A 15,033-nucleotide genomic window follows, 5' to 3' on the forward strand; every position below is an offset into this window, starting at 1 on the left:
TCATGTCAAAAACGGCTGTGTGTTGTGATAGAGAGGTATCAGCTGAAACTAAGCTAGGGTAAAGCCTTACTTTCACATAATATCAGTTTTTACCTGGCATTTATTTAACCAGGCAAGTTATTAAAATTTTTTCTTATTCATCTGGTTAAATGGCAGCTTGGAAAAAGTAAAGCCTCTTGAGGAAATTGGGGTCTGTATAGAGAAATTTCAGGGCTGCATTTTCCTGATCACCTTGAGAAAAGGGCTTTAGCCCTCTCCTGAAAGATAATTTATAAGGAGTTAGGGAAAGAGAAGAGAATCTGGCTGCGCTTATAAAATGTCCTTAATAACTTGATGTGGGCTGGTGTGGTGACAGTATAATATCCCAAAGATGAATTACAAGAACCTTATCTGAGATACTTTGCCCCCCTTTGCTTTTCAGTGTTCAATACATAGGAATAAATGGCTTATAGAGTGAAATGAAGTGTCTCATTGAGTTGACACTGCTGGAGAGATGGCCCAGTGTAACTCCTGCCTTTATTAAAGCTTTCTGAGCCTGAACCTTAAGAACCTTAAGGCTGAAAATGCAGTATTGGACAGAAATGATGCAAAAATGAATTATGGCAACCCTTCAGTTAACTGTAAAGATTTGAACATGCTAAAAATGCATAGAGCTCCTTGAAGCAGATTTTATCACAACAGCCTGCTTTTGATCATTTTCCTTGTTGGTATAACACGACTGATAACATATCAGGCGGTTATCAAATTAAAAGAAAAACAAACTTAATTAATGTTTACCCCATCAGCTTTGTTTCACAATCATAATGATTGATTGCTGGATAGTGCATTTCTATGAGTTATGGCATGGTATTATCTCTTTTCCTTTGATACAGGATGCTTTATCCTCTGCTAAAAGGAGGTGACAAGGGACATGCTGATCTCCTTTCCTTCATATTTAGAGGATCAGAATCTCACCAGCTCTTTTTATGGCTGTCATGCAGGTGCCTCCTGATCGACTTTGTGCAGTTGCAAATTAAACTAAGCAAAACTGACATTTTTTGACCATAGCCTTAAAGTTTCATAGCAGAACACACCCAAAAGCATCAAAAACACACCCTACTTGCATGTTTGTGGTAAGTGCCCTAAGGCTATTACAGTTGACTACAAACACACTTAAAAACCAAGACTAGATCAGAAGTAAAAAACAAACAAACTGCATTTTAGTTAACTAATATAAAAAACTAGAAATCATTCTTTGATTGTTTTAAATTTTCCAAGGCAGAAATTATGAGGATGCTTTAGACTGGGATGTCTGTCGAATTATGAGCCATTAGTGTGCTGATGAATAAACATCAGCACACATAATAATTCAGTAAAATAAAAATAGATACAATAAAACTAGTAAACTCATGCGGAAGCTAAAGTGACGTGGTGGGAAAATAAATTCAGTGCCCACATTGATACTACATCTGCTTCTTATTGCAATAGGCTCAGTTATATAAGACACATTTACTAATGTTAACTGACTCTTGCTCAAGTTTTACACTAATGCTTTGTGTGTGTGGGAGGGAAAAAAAGAGTAGTGGGTCTGTTTGTGTGGGATGAGCCTTTGTTGCTTGAGTATGTATGATGAATAGAAAAAGAGGGAGCGAGTGAAAGAGGCCAGTCATATCTTAGCCAGTTTTAACAAGTGAAGAGTAGAGTGTTAAACTGTCTGAAAGCCCATACTGTTTCCCATGTGTAGTTTGGAGGTGTCTTTCTACAGCATTTAATTTTCAAAGCATTATTTTGTTTTGGTCTGAAGGCACCCTCATTGTGTAAAACACTCAGCTAAAATGCCACTGTAGTAATAAATTTGCTTTGAGCATGTCTGTTAAAGTTATAACACAGTATGAGCAGTCAGACACTAAGATTTTGCTGCTGATTACTCTTCTTAATACGCCCTTCCTTTCCTCCCTCCCTTCTTCCTTCCTTCCTTTTTTCTTTCTGTCTGTCCCATCATCTTCATATCTATCTATATTCAAACCTGCCCCACCATAAATCCTCTGAACATATCCACTCTGACCTGTTCATATGTTATTTTAATGCTTCATTTTACCTTGTAATATTAGAAAACGTCCTAGCATCCAGTATTAGCTGCATCCCAAAGCTAGGAATGAAAGAACTGGGGCAGAAATTTGTACCAAAATCCATGGGCTCAATCTTTTGATTTGGTTCTTTAATCTTGCAAACCCTATCAAAGTTTCCTATAATATTTAATCAGTGGAGATAATTGTGTTTGCTTTGTTGTTTGGTTTCTACCTTTGGGAGATAGTAATTCATCTAAGATCACAGCAATGTTCCTATCCATTTTAAGCATATTCACTCATCACACCATCGACTATCTGCAGAAACCCTAAAATCTTTTCCTTAATTAATCTTGGCTGAGCTGGCATTAAAGTTTTTCTTTGCTGTGCTTATCTTTCAGCCAGTAGACCTTCTAACATCATTTTACTTCTTCGGGGTATCTGTTCTTCTTAACCCCACTCACACTCAGCTAACCCTTCGTGCCCCTCACCCCAAAGCTAGTGTTAAGAATATTCAGTCAGTTTCCCACAAATGAATTAAGCTTAGTCCTAAAATAAGAGAAACATTCACTGAAGCATTGAAAAAACACATTTAGTCCAAGACTACAACTTAATCCATGTCTGAGGAACTTGAGTCAAAGGCCTTTAGTTTATTGTGACTAAAATCAAAACTGGCCAATATGTAAGAATGCAGTTGTGTTGCTGAAATGTATAGAAAAGTCTTTAAACTGCTTTTCAGATGTCATGTTTAAATTCAGGATGCACCAATCAGATATCTGGATCCTGTGCAGTTCTTTGTGCACAGAAGAAGCTAACATCTAAGCGCTTGGACAGGATCGATGCGTTGGCTTCTCTCTCATATTTACTTTTATTCAGGTACTCTTATTTACTTTCCTTTGATTATGTTCTGTCAGAGACATCAGGTAAGCTAGGAGCTGGAGGGATGTTGGTTTCACTGTGGGCTGAAATCAGACTAGTACAAATAAATTAAACAGATAATGCTAATGTATTTATTTATTTTTTTAATTCTGTTGTATTCATCTTTGGCATGTAGTATAGTGAATTTGTCCTTTGATGTATTTGTTATTTTTAGTCAAGTTAGAATGAAAGTTGTTTCATTAAACTTTGCTCATAAAATGATGGTTTTCAGTCATTTTCTCACAGTGAGACATTAACTCTGATATCAGATTGGTACTCTGTATTGGAAAACCTTTAAAGCCAAGGATTCCTCATCATGTTGGAAGTGGAAAAAGCTGGATTGGTGCATCCCTAGTTTAAAGTTCTTCAAAGGTCTCTTAAGTTATACCTACACATCTGTGACACCATCACAATTAAACAGCATCTCTGAAACGTTACTAATTTGGTGATTCTTGCAGTACTTTTGCTTTCAAGTTCAAGTTTCAAGTTTATTCATTTATATAGCACTTTTAAAAACAACAATTGTTGACCAAAGTTCTGTACAATAACATAGTCAAAACAGAAGATATACCAAAGTTTGATGAAATGAAGCAGTTTTTGGGAAGATAATCTGAAATAATTGTTCCTTTATGATTCAGGTTCATTTGGGGATATGGATATATATATATATATATATATATATATATATATATATATATATATATATATAAAATTTTCTTTTCTGTTTTTTTTTTTTTTAAATTGTATATTGGTAAAATATCAAATATTTGTAAATTTATTGAAAGTGTTATCACTTTTACCTTCCAGAAACTTAATGCCCCTTCTTCTGTCTTTTACCACCAGCCTTTTTTTCTTCCCCTGAGCTTCAAAACCTTTTTTCGGCATCACTCTGCATTCTGATCCACAAAATGTGGTTGCTTTCCTTTTGTTGCGGAGAAAATACTGAAAAGTATCGCCTGGCCATTAGCTTACCTATTGTATGGTGGCGCAGAGGGGACATTAACACATTAATGAATAACTGCTGGGGTGAAAATTTGCAGGTTGACATTTATTAAAGGGCACACCTGATTACCAGGGGCATTTTTACTCCTCATTTTTAATTTCAAGGCTACTTTATGAGATGGATAAGGCCCAAGACCTCCATAAATTTTACATGGTTTCAGTGGCATGTTGCCCCAAAGAAAATGCAGTGCAAAGTGAATTTCATCAGAGTGCTGGCAAATTTAATATTTTTTAAAATTAATTCTGTTTGATTTGAAGATATAAAATCGGCTAGGGTGAGTTCGCCATTAAGGGAAGAGCCGGCAGTTTTTCAGGTGCTTCTTTTTGCTGACATGTGCTCAATAAGTGAAATTAGCTGTTTGATTTGGATGAAAACCTGCTGACTTTCATCCCTTCATGGCATCACCTTCACGTCTGTCACCACAGACCTCAAATGCCTGGTGTCACTAAAATGTTTCCTGAGGGATTCCCCATTTCCTTTATGTAATAGATGCTACCGGAAATAAAATCTGAACTTGTGAAAACAGAGCCCAGTATTCATTTTAAGTTTGCTTATAGGGCCATGGCTTTGTAGCCAAGCTTTGATACATAAAGACAAAAACAAACAAATCATAAATCCTTAACATTTTTAATTGACTGGCTAACTGATCAATTGATTGACACCATGCAGTTGAATATACTGCATGGTGTGTGTGTAAGAAAAGACTCATAATATATATAGATTTAAAAGAAATGCCATATTTGGCAACATATTCATCATGAATAGAATTAAATACTAATTGAGCAGTGTATTTACTCTAAGCTTTAAACATGTGCAAAGATTAATTCCGAGTGTCTTGTCTTGTTGTTTTCTTGTTAACACTAAGAAAACAACAAACTTGTTTATAAACGCTTTATTAAAATTGTAATTGAAAAATGAGACCCGGGATCTTGGCATGGGCTTTGTATGGTGGTTGGTAGAGATGCCATAGATTATAGCTGCAGGAAAGCCAATAAAAAGTCAAAGTTAGTGAGTAGCATTAGTTAACATAGTGCATGTATTAAACAAATGACATGTATATAATGTAATGTGTTTAAAAAGTGTTGGAAGAAGGTTTGGAGCTGGTGCTATCATGGAAATATTTACAGAGCGTGTACTCAAATTTGGAAACTTCGTACAGAACCAAAGATTGCATATAGGCTAAGTTACACCCATACTTTCCCTATTACCCAGATAACATGATCAAAGGATGAATTGACATGATACAGATTTCACGTCTTAATTTATTGTGCACCAGTATCTTTCAGACAAGGACAAAACAGGCATTACACAGCTTTTCCTGGCTCAGATTTGGCCTTTGTGTTGTTATCTTATTTAACAGAATCAATTCCTTTAGCTGTAATTTGTATTATTTAAATGTGTTTCATGTGGAAATACTGTAACAGATATTTGTGCCTTTGAATGTTAAGTTAGCACATCAGTTGTCACAGATTGCTTGGAAATGCTGGTGGAGAGGGAAAAAAAAAAAAGGATACACTGCATTTAATGTGTATTTGTCAAATCCAGCCCCAGAACTGCTTAGTAGTTGTTGGAACTTGTTTGTTACAACTAACAAATATGTTTTCCTTATATTAATATATCTAAACCAGTTTGAACAAACTCACAGTTTCAGGTGTTTCAATTTTTTGTAGCTAAAACAGCACCAGAGCCATTGGTGTCCAGAAATAAGTGAATTGTCTCACACGTATCAGAGCACCACGGATGCAGTCAGGAAACACTGCATCGTCAGTTACTAAGCAACAGCCAGAACACGAATGTGGAGCAACATTATAAAACTGCAAGGCCCAACTTCAACTTCACACTTTTCTGTGCAAGACAAAAAGGCTTTCCATGCTCTTAAAATGGATGTTATTTTCAATGTGCTGAAGAGCGTAGGTAGAATTACTACACATTGTGTTACTTTCAAGACAGCGTGCGTTAAAATAAGTGTTAATGTGATAACATGTTGGCGCGGCATGATTTTTGTGTTTTTATGTGCTGTATTGAAACGAAATGCCAGAAGGGCTATCCTTAACAAACTCTCCAGCACGCAGGAAACACCTCAGCTGTTGTTTTTAAAACGTGTGTGTGTGTGTGTGTGTCTGACATGGAGAGAGCGTGAGTGAGTGTATGGATGAGTGATCCAGCAGTTTGCCTGGGTGGGCTCTTTGTTTTGATTTCTTCTCTTCTTCTCTCCGTTCCAATGCTTCCCCCCTCTCCTATGCAGCAAGGACAAGTTTGGAAGGTTTGCAAAATTTATCACCTTCCACTGATGAAACCCCTCCCCTTGTCACCCTTCCTCAACTCCTTCCTCTCCCTCCTCTCCCCTGTTCCCCGTCCTCCTCCTGGCTACCTGTACTGATCTGTTGGTCCTCTCCTTTGTGCCTCACTCCTCTTCATCTGTAGTGCTGAAAGTAAGGCTGGGCTCCATTCCCTGTCAATTTTACCAACCCACAATGTTAATTCATTGTGTTATTCATTTGCTTATGATAAAGCATTCAGACATCAACTACATTTTTTCCCCATAAAATAAAGCCTTTTAATTTTAGTTCACATAGACAGTCTTTGAAGCAGTCCCCAAACTAGATTTTTGTCGCTGGAAAAATAGTTAACAGGTGTTTAAATCTTCACCTATGGTGTGTAAAAGTCCAGTATACATGATAAAATAACAACATAGTCCTGTATTAAATTTAATAATACACACAGTGAAAACATTTCTTTAAAAAGGTTTAAAAATATACATTATGATGGGTTATGGATGTGTTTCATATGCAATAATAGTTGTGTATATAATGTGTCAGTAATAGTAGCTATATGTTTTTTTTTTCTGTTTATTAATAGCAACAAATTGAGATTCATGCCAGTAGGTAGGCGTGCCTTCTTCTGTTTATTTGGTATAATTGTAGATGGCAATATCTTGAAAGTACCACCTAAAAAGGGTTAGGTGAAATATACTGTTTAGGACCAAAAAACCCTCTTCTATTATTGTTTTTCTTTCTTTCTAACTAAATGACTATTTAGATAATATATAATATAAAATAAAAATAAGATGTATATATAAAATAAAAAACAATAAAATATAAATATAATAATTTTTAAATCTTTGAATGGTAAACAATTAGCTATTGCCATCTTCCACAGTTCATAAAGACTGCTTACCAGCAGAAGTGCCCTCTGGAGCCCCGTTTGTGCAGTGCACTTAGTACAGCATCGTTATATCAGTTTGATAGAAGGATATCATGGCAACCACTGGTCGCTAAGGAAAAATTATTCCCCAACCTGTTGGCAAATGGTTGCTGGCGGTTGTAAAGATGCTGCACTAAAACATTCACTAACTACTGGTTAAGCGGTAGTGAAAATTGGAAAAAGTGCAATACAAACTGGAATGGGCCACCATTTACCTTCAAAGTAAAAGTTGCTTCATTTGAAACATGTTGGTTAAAGCAGTTACTTTGAAGGTGAATGTTCTCCAAGTTTTCTCAGACAAGTCTGCATCTTATATACAACCGCGACAGTCTGCCAGTAACCAGAGCAATCATAAGGAGGATTTTTATGCAGCACCATCTTCACGATTGATTTCACTTGCCAACCAGTCAAGAAATACACCAGTCATAGCAGGTTGGAGTAGTGCTTTAGTGGTTTCATATCACATGAGACCATCCATCCATTCTTTGGGGAACTTTCTGTTTCTTTTTTTTCCCCAGCAGTTAATCCCTCCTTGTGAAAATGAAGGCGCTCACACTGAGAGCAATGACAGACAAAAATGAAATCATCTCAGGGAGGAGGTAGTTTTCACAGATTCTGAAGGGTCACTCAGTAGGTGCCAAGCAGCGTTCAAATATTGCATCCAGTAATTAGCAACTGTAATTAGTCCTCAGATGTGTGCTTCCTTGGCCCGCTGCTAAGTATCCCATGGTCCCCTGCCATATGTCGGTCAGTGTGGGGACCCTTTGAGAAGCTCAGCTGTTTAATTGCTGCCCGGAGTGGAGAAACGATGGTGGAGGCGAGACTGAGGTCTGTTCTGGTATCCAGGCAACAGCTCCCTTACTCCTTCCTGACCACTACTGATTCTCAGCTTATTCCCATGCCCTGTCCCTTCATTCACTGCGCCCCTCCTTCCATCCATATCGCCATCAGCCCCCACCCCACCCCACCCAAACCCAGCCAACCAGCTTATTGCACTAGCCACCACCAGCACTAACAGACAGTCCCATGCCATATGAACTCTGTCAAATTTTAACTAGTATTCATGTCTTTGATCTGTGATGCTAAGATGTTAGTTATCCAATTATGGTCTGTTCTTCTGAAAATAAAATGGTCAATAATACCCAAAGAGTTATCCTAACTGAACCCAAATAAGAAAAAATTCAAGAAAATTAAAGAAATCTCTTTAATATACTATTATACAATTTGAAAAATAATCAGAATTGGGGTTTTGCATGTTTTAGCCCATTAATTGCAACTCACTCGACTTGATATTAGTGGCAAACTATCATTCAAGTAATAGGAGTTTGTATGAAATTTTTCAGTGTGTGTTTCCTCCCTATTTTAGAGCTTTCGAAGGGTTGTGGAAATGTTTTTTGTTTTTTTGATTAATATTTAACTTTAGAGAATCAGTAGAAATGCTATATAGAATCACATGTATGAGCTCTGAAGGTGAAAAGTCAAACCGGAAGCACATAATTAAATTAAGTATATTTTTTTTATTGTGTGTTTAAAAACTTAGCAGTATGTCGCTAACAGACTGGCTGAATATCCATATCAGGCAGCATTGGTCCTGTTGATTGATAAAGTGGCATTTAAACACACTGGGGACTGATGTTTGTCTGTTGTGTCAAATTACTTTTGTGTGCTAAACATTCAAAATTGTGACTTTAAAAATACACAGGCTATCACTAAATGCATAAATAATACATAATTACACACATAATTCTTCTAATAACTGTTACACTCAGTTTAAAACTGTTGAAGTTGCTGACTATGTAGAGTTGTTAATGTAATTTACAACAACTATAAATGAATTGTCTTATGCTTTGAATTTGGGCTAAAACATGATAAAACACTGCGTTTAGCATATCAATGTGATGTAGTAACTGAACAATGTCTTTTCTGCAGTTCCCCGGTGTGAGTCAGAGGGTAACTACATTACAGTTGCAGACATAGTGACTAGTCTGTTGTTGGGTGAACCTAGTGGTGCTGTCACCAGATGAGTGCTGTGTTAGCAAAGCCAGGCTTGTGCTTTTTGCAGTTGCATGGATTTAACAGTCACATCTTGGTTCCTTGTTCTTAACCTAGTTAAAATTCAGCCTGCCTCTCGTACACTTGAGCAGATTTTCACTTAGCCTTTGAACATTGTCTGGCTGCTGTCTGACCTGGTGTGAGAGAGGTGGGCATAAGGAAACAAGCTGAGACTCTAGGTCCATTCTGTCATTGATGGGTCTTGAAACCTTGTTGGTGTTGTGTGTTTGTGTCCAATCCCTTCATAGTGTCCACATGTGTTATGTGTTTCAGATCCAGCAGTAGTGAGTGCGTTTCAGCTATAGAACTGTAAGAGCTAAGCATGCAGAGCAGAACTGGGTTTTGGCTTTGTCTCTAGCAAAATGCATATACTGTAGTTGATTATGCTCGCTGGGTAGACTGGATTTTCTTTTTCATGTCATAGTTTTAGGGAATTAAAATTGTGTCTGCACCATTCTGCATTCCAAGTTGAATTTTAGCAGATACATAATGGTAGCAGCTGCTTATCACTGTTTCCTCTTTAACTGGGGTTAAACCAGCCACAAGCTTTGACATGATTCTATAGTAGCTATTGCCATTTTTTTTAATTTAAAGCGTGATTAAACTTTAAATCCTAAAAGAGAGGGCACTAATTGCCATTGTTTAAAGGCTTCAGAGTCTTAAGGCCAAACCCATTGTCAGTGATGCGGTATATTACAACACAGCTTTAAATGGAGCTACTGCTCGCTGTCTTGTGGGAGTGTCAACAAAACCTGAATCTCCAGCCTGCATTTCATCATGTTTTGATACCGAGGTTGTCAGTGTGAATTAGCATGTGTTGTTGTGTTGCGGGTTCATTTTGTACTGGCTGATGCTGGAAACCTTTCAGCGCCATGCAAACTGAAATCCAGGTTTTATGCTTGTGTTGCTGTTTGCAGGCCTGATGGGCCACTAGCTATGATTTGTTCCTGCAGTGTAGAAAACAGTTCATTTATAGTACAGCTAAGTGTTGCAGTTCTCATTATGGTAACTTCATGTTACTTTTTCTGGCCTTTCTAAATGTGTACTTCCACTTTCTAAACTTGAACATTAACCACGAGGAAGTGAATCCTCAGAACAAAGGGTCTGACCTCTTCTAGGATTGTTCCTCGGTGTTGGCAGCCAATAAACTTTACACATTCACTCTGTTTATGGCACATGCATGGACCACATCTTCCTCACCATTTGCTACTACACTACCCATAATGCATGAGAGCTGTTGCTTCCTGCCAGGCAGTCAGGGCAGACAATTCAACACCTGCAGAGTAAAAGATTAGAATATGAATAAGCAGAAATGTGCAGGTGCAGTGAATTAATTCTGCTCATGTAGGATAGAAAACACTCAACTAAGAAAAGGCTTTCTCTCTGAACACTTATCTCTATCTCTCTCTCGTTCTGTGCCCTACTTTGCCATTTCTCACTTGAAGCCTCCATGTGCCTTTAATTTCTCCCTCCTTCCCATTTTCTACCTATTTTTCTTTCTCTCTTCTGTTTCATTCCCTCTACCTGCTCATTGCTCTTCCCGTCATGTAGTGGTGTTACTAACCACTCAGAGACACAGTTTGACACTGAAACCATTGTAACCTGGGACTCTCAGTGGTTCTCAGCCTCATTTGTGTTGTTGACAACAAAGCTAAACTTTCAGGATTAATTGTTTGTAAACCATCACTAAACAATATTTAACAAAAGTCTTAAAAACTAGTAATTTAACCAAATTGTAATTTCCTAAGGAACCGCCACCAATTGCTTTCTGAAATAGTTAATCATTTATTAAAATACTGTGGTTTGTCTTGAAGGAGGCTTTAGAGGGCTGTTTAATTCATCAAATATTCATTTCAGTTAAAGTTTTAGCTTCAAAAACTATTAAAACAAGATAGATGATTATTATGCCGCATTCTGTTTTGCATCAATGCTTTTGTTTTGTGTTTCAGCCCACCAAATTTACTTTTGTCACTCCAACAAGCTCAAATTGACTCCCTGCCAGGCGTTCAGCTCTTTCCTTCTTATTTATTTTCATTGGAATTAGAATTAAATTTCAAGGAAGTTCACTCAGAGGAAGTTTAAAACGTCTGTTTAGGTAAACGTCTTGAGTAATCGTGTGGAATAATAATAATCTCGTTACTGATCATAATAACACAATAATGCAGATTTTAACTGTAACCAACCATGGTATTTATTATTATAATTTACCCTTTTAAAAACATTTTTTTCATGAAAATGCGTAAATAATTAGGTCATAATGTGTAAAAGTAATCTGTAAGTCAAAATCCCCACTTCATACCTTTCATATGATGTCATAGAATGGACCCTAATATCTTCAGTCATAAGTTGTCATATTTAACTCAAGACAGAATTATTTTTCTAGACTTAAGTCTGGTTGTCATTTAGTTATCAGTGAGGAAAAACATGACATGAGGTTCATAAAGCCTGGTGAATTATGCTACCACCACCCTGACTGCCGAGTTATATGTAATTTCATATGTACTAAAACAGATATTAAAATATTACCAGTTGGTACATATTATCAGTTTTAATATCAGAACTAAAATAACCAAGAACTAAATTTCAATTAAAATTCTGTCAGTTATTGGTTATAGGGTTATTATTCACAAAAAGCAACTGTCTAATCAGTAGAAATGAGCAATTTTAAGTATTTATTCTATTTAAAATCTCTAATCTCTACAGCTCAGCAGCTGAGAACCACTGATAAGTTCAGGCTCTTGCTCAGTTGAACCTGGTTTATCCAAACATGAAAACCGCAGACTTCCAAACTTTGTTCAGCCTGGTGGAAATCTACCCTGTCAATCCTTTTTTTGGCATGTGCATCTTAATGGAAAATAAGACTGCACATGCCACTGCATCAAGTTTGTGTGTGTGTTCGTTTTCATGTCTTAAATATGCCTCTGGTTTGGAAACACCACTGAATATATGCAGTGCTGATATTTCATTCACTCAAACGCCTCTTCTGATATCAGTCCTGGGATAAACCAGGTTTCACTATGAGCACTAAATCCAACCCCAGTAAATACAACAAATTTAACATGCCATACTATGAGAAAGTGAGAAAAGGGTAAAAAAGCCAGATGTTTCAGTAGCAGCACTGTACTTGTCATATTTTTTTTCCTCTCTCCTCACGTCCTCTTCTCTTTTCCTCCACAGGCATGTGGCGATCCCAAGGCTAAGCCCTCCTATCTCGTCGATAAGAACTTGGAGTCTGCGGTTAAATTTATTGTCAGGAAGTTTCCTGCAGTGGAGACGCGGAATAACAACGTGAGTATTCCTACGTATACGTCTATTATGCAAAGAGAAGTGGAAGGAAAAAGTGTCTTTTTAGCAGGATAGATGATTTGATTTGTCTTCGTTACTACACACTTTGAATCAAGGGTGCAGCTCTATTTTTATGCTCTCCATATCTTCTGATTGTTGCATTTATAATTTGCTATCTTATTGAAAATAAATAAATAAAAAAGCTCCTGCACTACAAATATAGGGCAGAAATAGACCCAGACACTGAACAGCATGTAAAAGCAGCTGCTAATCAGTTGAGATATAAAAAAAATAAAGTAAAATTTGTATTAGAAGTATTAGTTTACAAACGAAATACTTTGAAACATGACACGTATTTTTGCTAATTTAATTCTATATAATGTTTAGCGAGATATTCACTTGCATTACTAACTTGTTTATATAAACTCTGTCTGGCAATTGCCAAATGATGTTGTTTCTGGATGTGATTTATACTTTTCTTTTTTTCTTTTTTTTTTATTGGACTTGTTTATTTGTTTTTTCATTAAGCTTACTTCCCACTCAGGAAGCTACATCACTCTGATTTGGTGCTTCAGTAAATGTTAAGACCATTTTTAGGTGCCTAGCAGTCAGTGTGGGAGATTCCTGTAAGGTAACAAACCATTGTCCTCCCTGACACCATGTGTCAGGCAAATTACTTTTCCATTTATTAATTAAGCCCGCGTGCACTTTAATCTTGCATTGGATTGCTCAGCTAGCCCCAAAAAACTGCTGGAGTATTGTTGACTGCCCGTGAATCGAGTAGGGTTTCCATGTGGCTGGTTGATCTGGTTGTTTGGTTGGCTGCCTGTTTGTTTCCTTGCTTTTGGAAGCTTTGATCTTATGTTGAAGATCTGAGGATTTATTTATTTATTTAAGTTTTTCTCTATTAGAGGGTGCCTGATAATTTTACAATATTACAAAATTTTACAAAAGACATCCCCACTTTTCCTCGGGTGGCCCTAATCCTCTTCCATAGTCATGTGACCATGTAATGCAATTTGAGTTGGGTTTAATTCTAAAAAGAAATGGGTCAACATAGCTGAGAAGATGGTTTCCCACAGGTTTAGTTTTGTGTGTGTGCTTGTGTGTGCACATTTTCTTAAAAGACTTATTTGGTGACAAAGAAACTGAGAAATATAATCAGCTACCTCACAATTATCACAGCTTTCTCCAGAGCATAGAAAAGACTTCCATCATTGGTTCCAGCTCAAACAGCAAGTTCAGTTCGTCCGATGGCGAGACTCTAACCTTTCTACAGAGGCAGCCAAGTTAAATTAAAGACGGCGGCCCAGCCAGGGAATCAAAATAATGAGTAGAGTAGGGCAGTGACTAAACTTTCAAAATAAGAGCAAGGGGAATAACTGCTGATTACCGAGGACTTTGTTCTTTCAGACAAGTTAAAAAAAAATTGAAATAAAAATGAGACAGAATATGCATGAGGATCTGTTCATTTCCAGTGGTGGCTGGAAATAGGCTGGCCAGGTAAAGACTACACTGGTGTGATGGCGTTGGGTATCCAGCATCTCTTACACCTTTGTCAGGTGTGTGTGTGTGTGTGTGTGTGCGCATGTGTGTCAAGTGAACTAAAGTCATTGCTCATCAGATTTTTCTTTTTAGCTTTACTTGTTAGCATATGGCGTTTGTGTCAGAGCACCATTTAGCAAAAAGCTGTTTGCGTGTGTGTGTGTGTGTGTGTGTGTGTGTGCGTGCGCGTATGTGTGTTTATACTGTGTGTGTAGCTAACTGCTTTATTCAGTATAACTGTGCTTAAAAATGTGTCTCTTATGTTGTTTTTCTGCTTTGTTTCTGTGTTTGTTTGTGTTCTGCATGCTAAACTTGGCTTAATCCGGACTTGTGCTTTTTGGTAAGTTTTTGTATCTAAGTTTCTGTAACTTTTTGAGTTTAATTTAAGCACTTAGGTTTTGTAATATTATGTATTTTTATTTGTACCTGTGTTTGTTTTTGCAGGGGGGGGGGGATTTATTTATTTATTTTGGTTTTGTTTCTTTTTGGTTTTTTTAAAGCTCTTTTGGAGTGTGTTTTGCTTTGCTCAGCTTTCTCTGGCAGCATTTTTATTTTCTCTTCTTCATCCTGTGAATGACTGCGTGGCTAGTTACCCACCTGGCTAGTTGGTTAGGTTTGCTTGATGACTGATCAGCTGGTGTTTGAATGACTTGCTGACTGCATGCAATAAGGAGTGTCACTCAGCAGGTAATCGAAATTGTGCAAGAAAAACTGTTTTGTTATTTGTTTTGTTTTTTTAGGAATTAAAAAATAAACAGTTATTGTTCCACTTTTAGTTGACTTGAGCCAAATACCAGATGTTTGAACTCCTTGTTGCAGCAGCAGTGTTTCACGCTTCCTAGACTTGTCATGTTTTGACCTTTTTCCACCTTTGCCTATTAGGCCAGTTCTGGTTTAGGGTGCGGTTCTGACCTCAGATTGCTCTGGAGCTGGGTTCAATTTACATACAGTATGCTTCAGTCATTTCTAGCATGTTAATAC

The 15,033-nt window shown here is 37.1% G+C and overlaps 1 protein-coding gene across 2 annotated transcripts in view; it reads left to right on the forward strand.

Annotated features, from left to right (window-relative positions):
- The window catches only part of nckap1 (NCK-associated protein 1), a 37,969-nt gene that overhangs the window by 1,331 nt on the left and 21,605 nt on the right, over positions 1-15,033 (forward strand). For both annotated transcript variants that reach the window (XM_080869791.1, XM_080869792.1), the window contains exon 2: positions 12,400-12,510. In XM_080869791.1, the coding sequence (XP_080725917.1) occupies positions 12,400-12,510 (111 nt within the window). The remainder of the gene's footprint in view (positions 1-12,399; positions 12,511-15,033) is intronic.

Source organism: Rhamphochromis sp. 'chilingali' (assembly GCF_963969265.1).
Source record: "Rhamphochromis sp. 'chilingali' genome assembly, chromosome: 20".
Taxonomy (NCBI): Eukaryota; Metazoa; Chordata; class Actinopteri; order Cichliformes; family Cichlidae; genus Rhamphochromis; species Rhamphochromis sp. 'chilingali'.